Source organism: Pituophis catenifer, unplaced genomic scaffold (genome assembly GCF_029215685.1).
Source record: "Pituophis catenifer annectens isolate HBS135680 unplaced genomic scaffold, rPitCat1.0.hap2 SCAF_1, whole genome shotgun sequence".
Classification (NCBI taxonomy): domain Eukaryota; kingdom Metazoa; phylum Chordata; class Lepidosauria; order Squamata; family Colubridae; genus Pituophis; species Pituophis catenifer.
Window position 1 is genome coordinate 24,519,996 of NW_027256881.1, and position 19,496 is coordinate 24,539,491.

At 39.9% G+C, this 19,496-nt stretch overlaps 1 protein-coding gene across 1 annotated transcript in view; it reads left to right on the forward strand.

Moving 5' to 3' along the window:
* The window catches only part of EPHX2 (epoxide hydrolase 2), a 63,338-nt gene extending 46,885 nt beyond the window's left edge, over positions 1-16,453 (forward strand). Inside the window, exons 13-19 of the mRNA XM_070932189.1 lie at positions 322-396; positions 1,668-1,716; positions 3,004-3,106; positions 3,929-3,998; positions 6,989-7,069; positions 7,678-7,736; positions 13,734-16,453. Of these exons, the coding sequence (XP_070788290.1) occupies positions 322-396; positions 1,668-1,716; positions 3,004-3,106; positions 3,929-3,998; positions 6,989-7,069; positions 7,678-7,736; positions 13,734-13,818 (522 nt within the window). The 3' untranslated portion in view covers positions 13,819-16,453. The remainder of the gene's footprint in view (positions 1-321; positions 397-1,667; positions 1,717-3,003; positions 3,107-3,928; positions 3,999-6,988; positions 7,070-7,677; positions 7,737-13,733) is intronic.
* The last annotated feature ends 3,043 nt before the right edge of the window (positions 16,454-19,496 follow it).

Here is a 19,496-nt window from a genome sequence, read left to right on the forward strand (position 1 = left end):
TCCATTGATATATAATTTTATGGTACTACTCCAAAAAAAAGTGGAGTTATTAGCTAGTTTTAGAAAATTTTTCCCAAAAGGTTTCCACAATTTTGGCTACTACTGTATGGACTTCAACTCCCAGAATTCTCCACCAGCATATCTGGTTAGAGAATTCTAAGAGTTGAAATCCACATGTTTTAAAGTCATCAATATTGAGAAACACTGTCTTAGATAGTGGATGCTGGGTGCCAGAGGAGGGGGGGGGGGGAAATATTCAACTCCTTGCATTCCCTCAATGAGCGATTCAAATAACCTTTCTCCCCCCCCCCCCCTTTACAGGGAGTCGCAGAGGCTGAACTGGAGAAAGATATAATCCGAACTCTGAAGATTGTGATCCGATCTAGCAGGAAGGAGGTCAGTCCTCTTACATGAATGGTTTTGTCCCAAAGGGAAAAGAAGGGATCTCAGATGGTATTGGATGCTAAAAATCTGTAAAGTACATTGGAAATGATGTTTTTGGATTAATTACGCTCTTTAGCTTAGATTAGCACAAGTATAGCCGGAAATCCATTTTTCCATTGTCCAGCATAGGAATAAGGAGGTGCAACCTAGAATTCTTGGTGTATTTCTGGTTAAGAGGACATTGAAGGTATTGGTTTCTCCATTTCGAAACAAAAACAATAGTCAAAATGTTTTATTCTTTAAATTAATCTTCAAAATAAAATGGTAAACCAAGATTCGATTTGTAAACAAAACCAGAATTTGTGCAGTTGGGGAAATGAAAACAGATTTCTAGTCTTAGCATATGTGGGTTGGCATCATCTCTCTTTATCTCCAACAGATGACTTAGATTTAGAATAACTTCATTGTCACTTTGAATGTACACTAATCGGCATACATTAAAATGAAATTTCATTGCATAGAGCTCTCAGAGGGTCACCACCTCTTATATAGACTACATAAAGATGACAAAATAAATATTATGCATATACCTACATATATTATATGACACAAAAAAACAAGACAGTCTAGTTCGGATGTATACATGTACACAGCAAGAAAAATGATTCTTGCAAGTTTACCAGACGGATGTTATAGGGAACAAAGCTGTTACAGAATCTGGTAGTCCTGCTAGAAATAGTTCAAAACCTCCTCCCAAAGGGGAGCAACAGAAACAGACCGTAAAGTGGGTGTCTGGGGTCTCTAACAATGCTTGGAGCTCTAAGCACATAGCGCTTATAAGCAGTATCCTGAATGACAGGAAGCGACCTTCCTATAATCTTCTTGGCTGTCCTTACCACTCTCTGAATGGACTTTCTATCTGAGGTACTGCTACCACCAAACCAAACAGTTATGAAGTTTGTTAAAATGCTCTCAATTGTGCCTCTGTAAAAAGTGGCCAGGACAGAAGGAGGAAGATAATACTGTAGTAGTGAACTCAGGAATATTCAACATAAAGGGTAGTGCTACTTGGCTGCTAATGCTACATGAATTAGACCGATTTGATTTAACTGGCACAATATTACACCAAATGCAAAATTAAGGACTTCCTGGATTAAAATCAGTTTAACCACTGAAATAAAAATTGGTTCAATGTGTCTTTGTGGCTCAGTTATCAGCCTCCTCTGATCTACCCTAAGCTTCCTCACTTTTGCCACATTTCATTCAAAATGTTTTCCTTACAGGATAAAATGGGAGGACCTTCTCTTAGTACAGCTGGAGTTAGAAAGCGAGGTAAGACATTGCAACCCCCCATCAATGGAGGTTAAATGCTAATAATTTCAATTTTTTAAAATGGGATGGGAAAATTCTAGAGATCCAGAACTATAGACTAGACCGGGAAGTTGAAAAACATCTGAGAAGATGATAATGGCAAACCACATCCCATATTCCTGCCAAGAAAAACCTCATGGACACAAGAATTTGACCTGAGAGCGTATTTTACCCTTTATTTTTAAAATTATTCTCTTACCACATTGAAAATTGCAGTTGGCAGTGACTTCTGTACAGGTTCTAAGTGCTGCAATCAAACCTTTGGGGGAACACAGTTATGCCTTCTTATTTAAATAATGTTACTTTGCTGATGCTGCCTCAGAAAGTCTTAACAATCCAGTTTTTTACTCTGAATTGGAGGGTTTCATGCATTGAAATAGGTAGCAAGACAGTCTGATCCAGTGCTAGGAGAGGGCACTTGCATTTTGGCTTCTACCTTTTGCAGGGAAGCCTTTTATCTGTTCTAAGGAGCCAAGCACATTGGACAGCTCTTCCTGGAAGGCTTTGTGCCTCTGTATCAGTGCCAGATAGTCTTAAAATGATTCAGGAAGAGAAAAATATTGATACTAAGCATGAAGTTTAAACAAGTGAAGGAGTTTATTATAAAAAGAGTTTCCTAGCTCTCATAGTTTACATCTGAGGCAGGGGTGGAATTGAAAATTTTCAACAACCAGTTCACTGCCCGGTTGCTGGGTAGGTGTGGTCATAGGGTTGTGGCCTACCCAGCCTCCTGCATCACAGCGGCAGGGGGGTGTTTTCGCCCTCCTCACACTCCAGAGGCTTTCCTCGAGCCTCCAGGAAGGCGAAAATGGCCTCCCCTGGGCACCAGAGGCCCTCTGGAGGCCAAAAATGGGCCCGTTTCCAGATTTCCAGTACTTCCGGTAGGCTCATTTTTTGCCCTCCCCAGGCTCTGGAGGCTTTCCTTGAGCCTCCACGAAGGCGAAAACAGCTCCCCTGGGCATCTGAGGCCCACCGGAGGCCAGAAACAGGCCCATTTCCAGACTTCCGGTAGGCCCGTTTTTGGGCTTCCGAGAGCCTCCGCATGCATCCTGCACTTACCTGGCATCCAAAACTGGCTGCTTGGAGACTCCTGGGAGGGGAGGAGTAGGGTGGGCGGGGTCAGCCAGTCTTGGAACAACTGGTTTGGCAAACCAGATTAAAATTAACATCTGGTTCGTCCAAACTGGCCGAATCCCACCCTGATCTAAGGCTGCAATACTTCTCATTTCAATCTTTTCTGTGATGCAGGGGGGCTGTTTGTGGGACTTCCTGAAGACCCGCCTCCAAGCTCTCTTCTTCCAGAGCCAATCCTCCAGTACTATGTACAACAATATCAAAAATCTGGATTCAGGTAATACAGCTTTGGGTGTGTTTATTTCGGTTTTTTTGTTATGCTCAATACCCATATTATTAACACTGAAGCAATGATTTGCCAGTTTCATTGCTGGAGACAATGAATGGTGGTGGCCACTAGAATATATATGGGCAATTTTATGTAAGATAGTCTTGCCGGCAGAGGCAGTGTTCTGTTAGATATTCGCTGAGAACCAACCGTAGGGATTGGTAAACCATCATTCTCAAAAGAGGGGATCTCTGATTTACTACTGTTGAGCTGTGGAGAAGAGAGAGAAATAGTAAAGATATAAAAGAACAGGAATTCAAAAATTCTCATAAAATTATTTTCAACCAATGTCATTTAAATTCAACGGCAGCTGGTTTTAATCCACGCAAGGGATAACTAAAACTGATTGTATGTGCAAATGCCATCTTGTTTAAATGTACCTTCAGGTCTCCTTCCTCTTTATTTTTGCTTCTGACTTTTTTTTCTCTTCTCTGCCTATCGCTTCCTTGAAGCAGGAAGCTGACCCAGCCAGACGTTTTTAATGCAGTGCAGAATTTTGTGTTCTGTTGGGGGATGAGAGGAGAGCTAGGAAATGACAGGCAGCAGCTGCCAGAAAAGTTTTCTTTGCTTCCAGTGTCAGCCATGAAAAAAAAGAAAACTGCAAATGTTTCTCCAGTGTTACTGACCGTGAGTGAGGTGGTGGAAAATTGCCTTAGCTATACATGCTTGTATTGGGAGGACTCCGTATTTGGTGCAGATGCTTGAAGTTTGGTGGTGGCCCAAAAAAATGTATGCTAAGTCCTGTTTTTTTTCTTTTTCTGCCTCTTTCAGGGGTCCACTGAACTGGTACCGAAACATGGAAAGAAACTGGTCTTGGGGTGCTTCTACCCAGGGCAGAAAGGTGAGGATTGAAGGCAGGGGTGGTATTCATTTACCTTCGCCTCTCCTCCTCCTGAAAGAGTTAATCATGGCCAACATTGACTGATTTTGAGTAGAGTCAGATATGGTTAATACATAGATGAGGGAAGGCCAGGAAATCCCAAGGCAATACTATAGGCTGGGAAGGAGAAACAAAAATCAGAAGGTGGTAATGACACATCAGTTCCATATTATTGCTAAGAAAATTAACAAAGACATACCTAAAAATCTGGCTCAGTTCAAGAGATACATTGACCTTCCCTGAAGGATCATAAGTTAAAGGCTCCTGCTAGAAATGAGCAAGGCTGAAATGAAAAATTGATCTGGCCATCCCACACTGTTGTTTTGTTTTTTTTGTTGTTTTCACACACAAATACTAGCTATTCGCACAAATGTGTAGACATTAATACATATTTCTGTGATTTATATTGAGGAAATATTTATTCATTCCAATCAAGGTTTTTTTTTCTTTCAATGCATGCTGTAGGCAATGCATTCCTTTCCACTGAGTGGAACTCTATGCTATAGAGTAGCCCTTAGACTTGTAATTTCACGTACCTCTATTTAATAACTTTTGATTTACTCTCCTTGCTTGCCTATTGAAAGATTCTAAGAATCTTGAAGTAATTTTGATGGGTTCTTTGCATGTGTCTTTCCTAAACTCTTGAATGTCAAACTTGTTTCAAGTCACTCAGCAATCTTTATGTGAACTGAAAGATTCAATAGCAATAGCACTTAGACTTATATACCGCTTCACAGTGATTTTACAGCCCTCTCTAAGCAGTTTACAGAGTGAGCATATTGCCCCCAACAATCTTGGTCCTCATTTTACCCACCTCGGCAGGATGGAAGGCTGAGTCAGCCTTGAGCCTGGGTGAGATTCAAACTGCCAAATTGCAGTCAGCTGGCAGTCAGCAGAAGCTGCCTGCAGTACTGCATTCTAACCACTGCGCCACCGCGGCTCATATCCCAACTGTCCTGTTCTTTATCCAACCCTGAGTTGCATTGCCTGTACTATTACCATTTTTCTGATGTTTAATAATTAAAGGCAAGTATCTTTCCCATAAAACATTTCAAAGCTGTTATAGACTGTTTTAACAATTTCACTCTAGACTGTGCATCAATCAAGATTAAAAGCTCATGTCTTTTCCTGGAAAGTCCCACATTCAATTTAATCAGATACTATTATTTGGACTCTATCTATACTCTGAATCATATTTTCCCTTTGAATCCAGCCTTAGGTTGAAAGAGCAAATGAAAAAATATAAAATGGAAAGAAAAAATAAAACAGTAAAATTGAATGAAAATTGCTTTTACCAATTGCACAGCTTAATAGCCAGGGTTGTGTGGATTCTGTATTAAGTTATAAAAGCAGTGTAAGTTCTCTACCTAGCAAAGCCTTAATCATCTCATCAGCATCCCTCTGTCAAGCTACAGGATTAAGCTATTGTTTGGAATGACAAGAAGCTGTCATGGGAATGAGTTGAGCTTGCTTTGTGCCCGTGCCTTCTGGCAAAAATATTCTTCATTCAAGTAAGAGTTACAGTATTGGATTCCTGCAGGGATAGGAAATCATTTTGAATTAGTGGGCGCAGTCAAAATGCTGACAGCATGATGGGGAAATGATTGCCATGGCTTGCTTATTCACAAAATGGTGCTACATTGAGGTTGGATGAGTCATAAAATGTTCATTCCCGTGAAGAGAAATTAGGGAGGGGGGCTGTCTGACTCTACAGAATGATCTCTGGCACCCCATCTTGCTTTTACCTTTTATTGGAAATAGTAGGCATATTTTCAGACACGGCCCTAGGTATGGTGACACGTAATTTTGCTGACATTTGAATTACTGACTCATTAAAGCAGGGTTTACTTTTTTACTCATACCTCAGCCGGAAAAGAGATGGGGGTGTTTGAAGAAAATAGCTCATGTGTGATCCAGATCACTTCTGAAATTTTCAAAGGCTCTATAGCAGGGGTGTCAAACTCAAGACCTGTGGGCCAGATCCGGCCTGTGGGGTGGTTAGATCTGGCCCACGGGGCTGACCTGGAAACAGCTAAGGACTGGCTCATGGTGCCTCTGCCAGTGAAAATGGAGCTCGGGAGCCCATTTTAGCTGGCAGAGTGCTCAGGCCACCACAGGAGTCCCCGACATGAGTGACATCGAACTGGCTATGCCTATCCCAGTCCCCCAAGGTCAAACACAACCCTGATGTGGCCCTCAATGAAATCAAGTTTTACATCCCTGCTAGCCTTCTACTGTTGTCTTGTTTTTCCGGATTTTCCAGCCTCAAAAAATGTCTATGGCCCTGCTGATCAGATGCCGTATATTAATCTTGTATCTGATGCAAGTCCAATGAAGTTTATCCTTCAATACCATTTTAGTGTTTTAAAGTGCCACATGATTCCTAGACTATTGCTGAGGGAAGAGGGAATAACCTTGAAGGGCAAAGCAAGAGCCAATATTAAGACAAAGGGTCAAGATAAAAGAAAGCTAAGTCTGGGGCAAAAATGTAAACCAAGAAAGTGTCTCAGAAAGGTTCATTTTCATAAATATAAGGGAAGGAACAGGGAAGTGCATTCAGGTTTGCAATATTCTATTACTACAGCTGTATAATACAAGTAGGGTTGGCCTACACTTTAGTTTCTTCGTCTGGTCTACCTTGAAGGGCTGACACCTCACTTACAAACATAGCTGCTTGGGGGGAATTTGCACTACAACCATAAATCTTCCTTTCTAGATCTTTATGAGCAACTTTACAGTGACTTTGGTCTCCCAAGAGCAATTTCTTCAAATTTGACCGCTGCCTTGTACTTCAGCTTCTTCTGCTCTGCCCATCTCTGAGAAAGCTCCTAATTTTTGTCAATATATTAATATATAGCTGTTACCATGTAGCTGAAGTGTTCATATGTGTCACAGTTTGCTGATCACCACTGCATATGGCTTCAAATCTCCATTCATCTCTAAATCCACAGATCACAGTTCCTGCCCTGATGGTCACTGCTGGAAAGGACAGAGTTCTCAGTCCAGAAATGAGCAGGCACATGGAGAAATGGGTGAGTTTCCATAATTAAAACAAATACAATAAATCAGAGACAATAAATCAATGTCTGTCTACACTGAATTCTTCTATTTCATTTCATGGAACGGAGTTGAAGGAATTCTTGTTACTGTAAGTGCTGCAGCAGTTCAAGGTCAAACAATGCTTTTTCTTTCTTTCTTCCTCTCTGTTTTGAGATTTGTCAGACTTGAAAATCATGCACTGCTTTTGAAAATTTGCAGTGTGGAAGACAGGGTGATATGAGAGTGCCTTTTACCTCCTGGTTTGTCTTCTCGTAAAAAGTCATCCCAACTTTTCATTTCACTGTATTTTAATTTCGTTCTTGTGTTTAAGAAATACCAACTAAATAGTGACTCCTTAGTTATTACACATAGGTTTAGGTTTCTTGAGACAGGGAAAAAACTCAAGAATACCACTAAATTAGGGTTACTTGACATCTCATTGTAGATCTCATTGTAGATGAGATGACACAGTTCCTGACTGACATATCTTGTCATAGCCAAGGGACCTTTCCTGTTTCACAAAATAGCAAAATAGTTTCAATTGGCCATGGCCTGTACCTTTTCTTCTTCCTAGTTGGCGTATACTTTTTTCTCCCCCTAGATTCCACAATTGACTCGTAGCCATATTGAAGACTGTGGGCATTTCACACAAATGGAGAGGTAAGTAGTGCTGAGAGATAAATTGAAGGAGATAGATAGATAGATAGATAGATAGATAGATAGATAGATAGATGGACGCAAATAATTTATTTTAAAATGCATGCCTGTAAAAAACACATTAGCTTATTATTCTGAATAAGTTGCTGAGATTCGTTATTAAATGATCTGCATCAACATTCCCTTCAAATTCAAATTAAGTAGTCTTGAGAAATTCAAGGGGGGAGGCAGGTTGTCCCAGCATGAACCAATTTGATCTGCATCTCCAAAATAATACAATGATGATAACTTAAGTTATTCACTGGCATTTTTGGTGTCAGGCATAAGAAATCAAGAGACAAAATTCAAAAGCACTTAAAAGTTTATTTCATGCTACCTATTCACAAGAATCTGATCTACTAGCGGTCAATGAAAATTGGCACCAGAAAAGAGTCAATGGACTTCAAAAGGGACTTAGATCTCTTACAAGTGTGTAACAACTCCAGATTGATGATGTCTTTGATCCCATCCTCAGGCTCAACCTGGTCATCTCCTACATTTAGTTCCTGAATATTCCAATTCAATCTTCCACTCAAAACACACATCCTAATATTTTTATAATTTTGGGGAGAAATTTCATTTAGAAATGCCCATGTGAACGCCTTTTAAAATATATATTTAACTGTTAATACCTTTGGCTTGCACTTTTAAAAATATCACCAACTAAAGTGGAAATAGGATGAAATGCATTTACTGAATGAACATATAAAAAGGAATGCGAATGTAATTTTTATTAAGTTTAATTAAAATAATAACTAATAGAGTTATTATTGTAATTAAATAACAATAATAACTAATAGAGTTATTATAGAGCCGAGGTGGCGCAGTGGTTAGGATGCAGTACTGCAGCTACTTCAGCTGACTGCTAGTTCAGCAGATCAGCGGATCAAATCTCACCGGCTCAAGATTGACTCAGCCTTCTATCCTTCCGAGGTGGGTAAAATGAGGACCCAGATTGTTGGGGGCAATATGCTATTTAGTATATTGTCTTTGGTGTAAGCCGCCCAGAGTCCTCGGAGAGTGGGCGGCATAGAAATATGAATAATAAAAATAAATAAATAAATAAATAAAATACCAACTAAACTTAAGGAAAGAAAGAATAAAAAGTCCAGGAAAAATGAAGAAAAGGAAAAGAAAGAATATAATATAAAAGAAAAGAAATATCTAAAGTGATTTACAACTTCCATTACTAGTATAACTCTTCACCTCCTATAAGATTAAAGACCAATGTCTCTTCCTCCCAAATCCCATCCCTTATCTATAAATAAATCAATAAAACATTAATTTAAAAAGGTTCTGAATACAAATGTCACCAGTTCAGAAATCCAGCCAAGGGCACCAGAGGTTGTTAGGAATGGAACTCCAACGGTTTTCATATGTACAGTATCTTGAAGAGCAAGATTTAAAGTAAATAAAAGAAATCTGGAATTGGAATCTGGAACAAACAAGACAGAATTGGAAACTGAATTATGTGTAACTGATAAGCCTTTACAGGTAGGCCTTGATTTACGACCCATTGCTTAGCAACATTTTGAAGTTACAGCAGCCGGTCCAAAAAGCTATTTATGGCCTGGTCCTGAAGTTAAGCCAATGCAGCACCCACATAGTCATCTGCCTTTACAACCAACCAGAGGGACACTGCAGGGATAAAGATACCTCTTTCAAGAGCTGAGAACTGTTTACTGTTGCTAAACATTTCAGATTCTTGGTCCATCTAATCCAGGGGTGTCTTCAAACTTTTCAGTCTGAGAGCCACACTGGACAGTTTGCAAACATTCAAAGGCCGGGGAAGAAAAATCTATTTTATAAATAAATGAATAAAATTTAATTGAATGAATATATTTGATCCCCACAATAGGCAAATGCCTACAAAAGTTGAAGGAGTTAGCAGAGATGACTAAATTGACTGCTTTGATAAAAGGAAAAAAACCTACATGCTTTTTGTTTCTACTTGGAAACAAGTAGACTTTGTGCTTGATTTTGGGTTTTACCGATTAGATAGATTTGTTGATATAGAAATGGCTAGTTTATACTATTACGTAAAAGTAAAAAGGTGAGATTTGATGTTACTATTTATTTTACTGCACCAAAGGGAGTCGGAAGTCAACCCCTTTTCTTTCTTTTTCCCTTTCCCTTCTTTTCTACACTCTTCCCTTTCCTTTTCTCTCCCCTATTTTTCCTAATATATATATATTATTTTGCTCAATGTGCTATGATTCACAACAACAGCAAAAAAGAAATAAGACAATTACAAAGAAACAAGGCTGTCCTTGTTCAGAGAAATGATATAAGAAAAATGTCAAATATTAGCAAAGATAAAAATAGAGAGAAGCTATGCTAGATAAGGCCAGTAACCAACTGGTCCAGATCCCTCCTCCCCCCTCAAGCAAAAGAAGCAATCCTCCAGCTGGCATCCTTTTCTCCATACACCCAGCTCTGAGCCAGTTCGGATGGGACTTTGTTTGCATGGGGGGGGGAGGGGGATGATCCAAGAGGGAGCCCCTCTCTGGCAAAGGAAACAACCCTCCAGCTGGCTCAGAGCTGGTGCAAATTTTAAAAGTGAAAAAAGCTGGTGCAAATTTTAAAAGTTCAGCAACCCTCCACTGGCTCACAACACACACACACACACAAACACCATCACAGAAATCAAGGGAATCCTATTTTCCTTTCCAAACATGGTGAATACAACCTTGCTTTCTCCCCCTGCGCTGTTTGGAAAGGATCAGAGCACAAAACATGGGATGAGCTGGCAGGCTTGAAGGAAGCTTCTGGAGGGCCAGTTGTAGCCCATAGGCCAGAGGTGGGTTTCAGCAGGTTCTGACCACTTCTGGAGAACCGGTAGCGGAAATTTTGAATAGTTCGGAGAACCAGTAGTAAAAATTCTGACTGGCCCCGCCCCCATCTATTCTCTGCCTCCCAAGTCCCAGCTGATCGGGAGGAAATGGGGATTTTGCAGTATCCTTCCCCTGGATTGGGGTGGGAATGGAGATTTTATAGTATCCTTCCCCTGCCACGCCCACCAAGCTACACCACACCCATCAAGCCACGCCCACAGAACCGGTAGTAAAAAAATTTGAAACTCACCACTGCTGTGGGCCATAGTTTGGAGACTCCTGATCTCTAATCCAAGACTGAGATCTCCAAGGTTTTGGACAGAGATGTGTGTATGTTTGTATATGTATGCAAACATGCATGTAAGCAGTGTTACAGATCACCCAAAACTTTTATCAAAGACTCCTGTATGTTAAGGCATTCTGTGCCCCTGTGTGCAAACTGATGTTTTATTTATGCCATAAAATCTTTTCTCTCGTTCCGTCTACCCCTTTCCTGCTCTATTGTTCACCTGCTTTTTATAAACTGCCATCTTCTTAATGTCATGGCAGTTCATTTTTTTAAAAAAAGAATACTATGAAAAAGGCCTTTACGTGAGATACTGGCTGAAATTACATAATTACACTTTGGTAGCATTCCTACACAAAGGATGATAAATTCAAATAAAGAATGAATAAACTTCAGTAGGAAGATGAATTATTTTAGTTTCTCGTAAGAATCAAATGTGCCTTTCTCTCACATCCCACATTTTACAACATGGTTTAAAGTATCACCAGTTAAGTAGGATGTAAAAATATGCTTATAAGAAGTGGGTGAGGGAGCATGAGGGACAAACTGAATGGTGAAGGGCATGCAACTGTATTGCCACCTGTAGGCAGAAATACCAAAATGCTGTAAGTTTAGGTACCTTTAAAAATGGATTGATTTGACTAGAATCCGATTCAATCAAATGGAGATTGGATTCTTCTTGTAGTTCTTTTTAGCTTCTTCTTACTTGACACTTTTTCTCTAGTCCCAGATTTGGATAGGGACTTTCTGTGGAGTCCTTGGTTGTTTGCTTGCAGATATTTCATTACCTGACTAAGTAAACATAATCAGTGCTAATGTGTGTATGGGGTTTGCTCCCTGTTTATATAATATAGTAGCTTGCTTTGCCAGTATCAGTAAGGGTGTGGCTTTCTCCTTGGCAGTGCCTTGATTACTGTTTTGGTTTCTGTTTGATTGTCTGGTGTTAATCTCTGCTTATTTGGTAATCAGTTGCTGGAGAAGATGTGTTTTGGTCATTTTTATTTCTTTCTTAGCTTTTTATTGCCTCTTTTTAATGGTTTGCAAATGTGGTTTGTCTCTATGTGTCTGTTGATGACTGATTTGTCTGAATGCCAAGCTTCCAGGAATTCCCTATCATTTTGGGGTTTAGCTTGGTCTACAGTAGTCAGTTTCCCAGTTGAAACTATGGTTGAGTCTGTCCATGGGTTGTGAAATTAAACAACTTTCATCCTGACAGCTCCTTGATGTTCATGGTTGAATTCTGCTAATTTTCTGCCTGTCTGTCCTAAATAATGGCTGCTACAGCCCGTACACTGTATTTTGTAGATGAGTTCTATTTTCTCTTCTTCAGCTATGGGTCTTTTCATTTACTTAAAATGTTTTCTAGGGCTTTAGTTGCTTTGTCACACTGTGTGACAGTAATCATCTGTTAATAGTTTCTGATGGATGGCACTGTTATCCCTTTCATAGCTTCTGTTGATTTTGCTATGGTGACTTGAGTGATCAGGTACTTTTTGATAAATTTGTGTGGTTATCCATTTTGTTGGAAACAACAGAATCTGCAATAGAAGCTGGGCAGGCTTCACTATTACAAAGCCTTATATATGCATAGTTCAAGCTTAGAAATAATATGGCTAGTAAATCTCTTGAGTTCTTCTTGTTCCAACCACTTGTCCTAATTGAAAGTGTTTAATAAAGTCTGCCATATAACTTGCTTTATTTATGTGAAACATTTCCTTGGCTGCTATAGCAAATTATTTGTAAAAATAATAAAGGCAGGATACAAATAAATAAAAAAAAAATAGAGCAAGGATTTACTTTAGTTATTGCTTGCTGGATAGTAGGTAGAGTGCTGGCCAAATCATTATAGAGTTAGAAGTAGCAAATCCCATTCCCAACCCTGAAAATTAAATCATTCAATTTTAGTATTCAGAGGAAATCCAGGGAGAAGGAATTACGGACCAGTTTTGTCTGAACTTAGAGACAAATATCGATTCTATGTGGAAATGGACAATAGGGCAGAATTTTGAGGGCAATAGCCAGCCAGAAGACTGAAAGTCTGATTACATCCAGGGCAATTTCTTACATCGATGCTCAAAAGCTAGCATATTCATGTTAATGTAGAGATTATGTTAAATGGGTTAATATATAGAAAATGGAAACATTTAAATAAATAATGTTCCAAAATTGGTGTAGCCAGGTATTTTCCATTCATACTCTGCATTCTGACATTCAGGTTTTTCTTTTGAGGATCAGATGAGAAAAGGCTCATTTTTTTAATACCATATTGAGATTCCAGAGGAAAGGCAGGATGTAAATGTAATGCAAATCCAAATTCAATCTGAATATTAGTCACACATTGGGAAAGGAAAGTAGACATGACAGGTTTTTTGTTTTGTTTTGTTTTGTTTTGTTTGTTGCTGTTTGTTTGGTTTTTTTTTGCAATTTTGAGCAAAACATATGCTTCACTTCGATAAAAGTTTAGAGAGCAGCATTCCCAGCCTGTAACCTTCTAAATGTGCTGAATGTCAATTCCCACTTTCTCCAATCATCATAGCTGACGGGGGGCATTCTGAGAATTGAAGTCAATTAATCTGGAAGGATCCAAGCAGAAAGTTGGTTTATAATTCAGTTTTCAGTCACCCCAGCGGATCAGATCTCTTGTTCTTGTATATGGTCTTTATTTCTCTGGATGCATGAGAAAATAAGACTAATAAGCTTGCAAAGAATCAGACAAACGTGACTTCACATTAATTTGGGTTCTTTGGGCACTCAATTCAGTTTTCCCTCCCATGAGTATCTGCGCATGCAAATACACACATTGCAAAATACCTGCCTTGCCAACATGTATTTTCTCTGCAGGCCTGCAGCTCTGAACAAAATCCTGATCGAATGGCTGGAAGAAGTTCACAAAAATGCTTCGTTGCAAACAACCGCCAAGCTTTGAAGAGGATTTCAGACCACAAATTGGCTAAACCGTTAGCCAATTCATTTATCGAAGGAGGAAATAATTCATAAGATAATTGGTTATAGAGCTCTCACAGTGCTTTTGGAATTAATATATATATATTTGGTTGATCTTTGAAAAATTCAGTGCATTGGAAAGTGTTAGTTATGATTCATATAAAATGGAGTTTTAAAAAATAGCCTAAACAGAATGCTGAAAACATAACCATGCTGAGATTATGTTATCCTTTGATAGCTATCCTTTTGATTATTTTGAGCCAGAGAGAGAGACAAATAGAAGGAAATTCGTAACGGCCCAGCTCTGTTCACACATCATTTGGACCATGATTTATTTAAGCAGAGATTACTGAATGGATCACAATTGGATGGGCTCATGTAGTATACTGTGTCCAAACCAAATAGTACTGCCCTTTAGCATAAGGTAAGAGCCGTGGTGGCACAGCAGTTGGATATGCAGTATTGCAGAATAACTCTGCTCATTACCAGGAGTTCGATTCTCACCAGCTTATGGTTGACTCAGCCTTCCATCCTTCCGAGGTCGGTAAAATGAGGACCCAGATTGTTGGGGGCAATATGCTAACTTTGTAAACCGCTTAGAGAGGGCTGTAAAGCACTATGAAGTGGTATATAAGTCTAAGTGCTATTGCTGATTTGTGATCCGGTTATAATTTCCCTAACATATTGAAATCAAGTTTCAATCCTAATTTGTGGGCATCTTAAATCACAGCTTCTCAGTTCAGATGGATCTAAAAGGGATTTAACAAACTCAGGATGCATCATCTGAAGCAGGCACAAAAACGTTTGTTTAATGCTGTGATTGGGGATGAGGTTGCTCTCCAGATGTTGGTATCGGTTTTATTATGATAGACTTTTTGGGCTGTGGCAGATGGGAGTTGTGCTCAGAAAGGTCTGGAGAGTCATAACCCTGAACTCGGGTGAAATCCAGGTTCTGACAGGTTCTGGAGAATCGGTAGTGGAAATTTGGAGCAGTTCGGAGAACTGGCAAATACACCTCTGGCTGGCCCCAGAGTGGGGTGGGAATGGAGATTTTGCAATATCTTTCCCCAGGAGTGGGGAGGGAATGGGGATTTTGCAGTATCCTTCCCCTGGAGTGGGGTGGGAATGGAGATTTTGCAGTATCCTTCTGCCACGCCCACCAAGCCACATCAATCCACACCCACAGAACCGGTAGTAAAAAAAATGGATTTCATCACTACCTGTACTGGACTTTCTAACTGTGGTATTCAGTTTAACTTCATGATTATGAACTTTCAAGTGTATGTTTTGCAACAGTTTGTGTTCATTTCTAAAAAGATACTATTGATTGGAGTTTTTCAAATTGTGTTCCACTGGAACCCTAGGTTTTCACAAGAAATTGATGGGGTTTGGCAAGAGAATGAGGAGAAAAATTCATTCAAACGTGGCTAAATTTCTACCACTGGAATTCCTGGGATTAAAAAATTGAACATGCCATATGTCTACTATTCATTCAAGCAATTGTATTTTTTCCTGGGATCACAGGGAGAAAAGATGGCTCCATCAAAGAGCTGCAGACTGATTTGCACTTCTGCATGTTCCAACCCCCTCTTTTGTGAATTGAACCTGAAGCACTACATGCACGTGTTGTGTGTAGCCATGTTAAGCAAGCACTTTGAGAACCCGAAACCCTTCTGAATTTCTTGTACAAAGTAGAAGGACATGAAACATAAACAAATATTTCTTTGCATACTTAGCAAAAAAGTATGGATGCTGTTTCTTTCAGCTCAGGTTGGATCTGTATTTTTCAGCAGAGATTTTAAATAGGGGGATTTGGTACTGATATCAGATTTTTTTTTCTGCATATTGGTGTGCTTTGGTACTGCTGCGAAAATAATTGGTTTCTGAAGAAGCAATTTTAAGAAGGGTGGAATTCTGGGAAGTGAAGTCCACCCATCCTTAAATGAACAATGAGAATGGTTAGAAACTCTCTTCAGTCTCTTATTGGTTTTGGATGATGCTTAAGCTAATATCTTATACCACCCAGGGTTTGAGGAAAGGTTGAGGAATTTATACTCATTTCACAAGGATCTCTGCAATAGGTTGGCATTTATGGGTGATTAGAGCAGTATTTCTTAACCTTGGCAACTTTAAGATGGGTGGACTTCAGCTCCCAGATTTCATACTGTTTGAGGAATTCTGGAAATTGAAGCCCACCCATCTTAAAGTTCTCAAGGTCGAGAAACACTGATTTAAGGCAATCACAAGCTGGCTTGGAATTCTGGGGACAAAAATAATGGAATAGATTTGAGATCTTTTTTACATACCAATATGTGCCTTGCTACAGAATAAAGCCCCTTGTTTTCACTGAGTGTTACTCTAAGGCAGGGCTGTCAAACACATGGCCCACAGGCCAGATGTGTCATGAGCTGGCCACACCCACGCCCGGTTTAGTGAAGGGGAAAAAAATCCCGATGCGTCACATGATGCCGCCGTGACAATGTGAGTTTGACACCCCAGCTCTAAGGCGACACCAGAAAATGCCTGGTCAGCACTTGAGTGGTACATTCTTGGGTATGCGGTTATCTGGTATTACTTGTAGAATACTAATCAATAGAATAAAAGTTTTGGAAACAGTATTCTTGTGTTCTTGAATAAAGTTTGCTGCAGAGAGAAATGGATCTACAATACATTCATTCCTAGAGGCAGTTCCAGGGATTTACTGATGACTTAAGAACATAATATTTGACTATCTTGGTTTGCTTCAGTGTCTAGTTTCTTATATCCTATGGTGCAAGGCCATAGTGATGGTTCCTTGCTTTTGACCTCTTATGCCTGTCAAACTATATGGGATCAAAATCAAAGCTTTTGAATTAAGCATGCCTTTTGCAATCAGAGTTCTTTTCCCTTCTCTGTAGCAATCTGTTGTCTTTCTGCTAGAGTACTTATTATGCAAGATGCTTAAATCATAAAGTGAGCAATGGAGCAAGAAGGTACCAGAGTTGACACTAAATTATATTTTATTTCAGCAAAGGTTCACAACTAACATAGTGTCAAAAGATTCAGGGTAAAAATTTACCAGATATACATACAGTGCATAATACAAAATTTAAAAATTGTGCTGGAGTTCATATGTTGGCAGTTCTATGTTCTGGCCCTTATCCAGCTATCAGTTCAAACAGGTAAAGGGCACACAGATTAAAAGTCCATTTTACAGTAGGCATTGTATATAGTGGATAGTCTTTTCACATATCATCTTGGTTGTCTTGCTCCTCATGCTGAAGGCTACTCAGAGAAATAAATGTTGATGGTGGATTAACAAAACAAAAACATTGACATCTTTCATAATCTCTCCAAGGCTCAAAGTTGACTCAGCCTTCCATCCTTTCTAAGGTAGGTGAAATGAGGACCCAGTTTGTGGGGGCAATAAGCTGACTTTGTATAAAATATACAAAAGTATGAAGGCTATTGCTTAACGCATTGTAAGCCGCCCTGAGTCTCCGGAGAAGGGCGGCATATAAATCAAATTAAAAAAAAAAAAAATGCAGCAGGAGTTCAGCATTGTCACCCAATTTAACTTTAGCCACATCTCAATTCCTCTATTACCAAGTAAGGGATATACAGAGAGATGTTCACTGATGGCTACCATAAATGTCAAGATGCATGCAGAACATTATAAGTAGAATTTTCTTGCACTGGCTACTTCAACCATTTGTTTTCAAGCCGTAAGGAAATGAGACATTAAAATCATGTGTGAGCCCATCAGATTCTTTAGATTGCTGCAGGTGAACACTCTCGGGTATTTGTTGTGACTGTCATTCTTGATATCCTTGTAAAATTTGACTTCAGGTGGTGATTAGATACTGACATCTAGTGAATAAAACCTCGTCATCAATTGCTCCTCTTGAATTCCTTCTGAAATGAGAAATGTTCTTTAAAAGTTAGCACTCTTTAAGAAGAGAAGGATTCTTGTTATTAGAGTCCTTTAACTTAGTATCTGGCCTCTAATAGACCATCAGGCTCGGTTCCTAATATATCCAATGCCTATTTTGTGGACTCTGTAATCTACTCTCACTTATGCTGACAAAATTGTACGATGAAATAGGCAGTTTTTCAAGAACTATCATGACGATCATGTATGTTAAGCCACCAACAAGCTTGATAAATCTATGTTACTTCAAAAAAAAAAAAAAAGTGAAAGGAAAAACCAGCAGGCCTAAGAATGTTAAACTCAAGACCCCAGGGGTTACTTAGATCTGGTTCACGGGGCTGCCCTGGAAACAGCGAAGGACTGGCCTGCAGTGTCTCTGGCAGTGTTTCTTCCAGCGAAAACGGAGCTCAGAGGGCCACGGGCAGCCCTCCCGAGCTCCATTTTCGCTGGCAGAGGGTTGCAGGAGGCTGTTGCGGCTGAAAGCTGAGCTTGCAAGGGCTGTGGGTGGCCCTCCTGAGCTCAGTTTTTGCTGGCAGAGCACTCAGGCCACCACAGCCCCTCCCCCTGACATGAGTGACATCAAGCTGGCCACGCCCACCCCGGCCAATGGTGGTTTCAAAAATTTTTACTACCGATTCTGTGGGCGTGGTGTGGCTTGGTGGGTGGGGCTTGGTGGGCATGACGGGAAGAATATTGTAAAATCTCCATTTCCTCCAGAATCCAGGGGAAGTTTACTGCAAAATCCCCATTTCCTCCCGATCAGCTGGGACTCAGAGGCAGAGAATAGATGGGGACGGGGTCAGCCAGAGGTGGTATTTGCCAGTTCTCTGAACTACCCCAAATTTCCGCTACCGGTTCTCCAGAACTGGTCAGAACCTGCTGAAAGCCACCTCTGACCCCGGCCCATTGAGGTAAACACAATGCTGATGTGGCCCTCAATGAAATTGAGTTTGACACCCCTGCTATAGAGGGTACAGGCAAATTGCAGTGGGGAGAGGCTTGAATTTTAACATAAGCGGAGAAGAACATTGGTTTGAAAGAAATCAACAGCAATGACAGGATAGTTAATAACTCATTCACCAATGGGGATTGGGGGGGGGCACTAAAATGTATCTCTCCGTTCTGTTTATCTTCCCCCAAGTGGGAAAAAATAAGTCAAACCTGGATCCTTTTTTTTTTCCTTCAACAATTTGAGAAGAAGAAAGAATTTGCTTATATATATATATATATTGGTTGAAGGAACTTAAGCACCATATCTGAAGAATCAGGTGAAGCCAGGAGGAAAAAGTAATGTGGAATGAGATGCCCAAGTGGAGAAAATCTGGCTTTTCATGGTCAGGGGGAAAGTATGAAGATTTTACATACAATTATGGGAAAAAGGAAAGAGTAGATCACTCTCTTATATATAATCTTTTATTATATTCACAGTATTAAGCAAAACATCAAAAAAAAAAAAAGGCCCAGATTGAGCCCAACTCTTGAGCTTTAATAAATGGATATACTCTCAATTATTCTGTCTTAAGATCACTGAACTGTCAGTACTTCTACTCAGGGGTGGGTTCTACTTACCTTTACTACCGGTTCACATCGCGCCCGCATGCGCAGATCACCTATGATGACGTCCAGGTCAGTGGGCGGAGCCACTCACAGGTTTTACTACCGGTTCTTGCGAACTGGTCCAAACCGGGTCCAACCCACCACTGCTTCTGCTTGTAAAGTAATGAATTCTCTATTTCAGAGACGGGTGATCT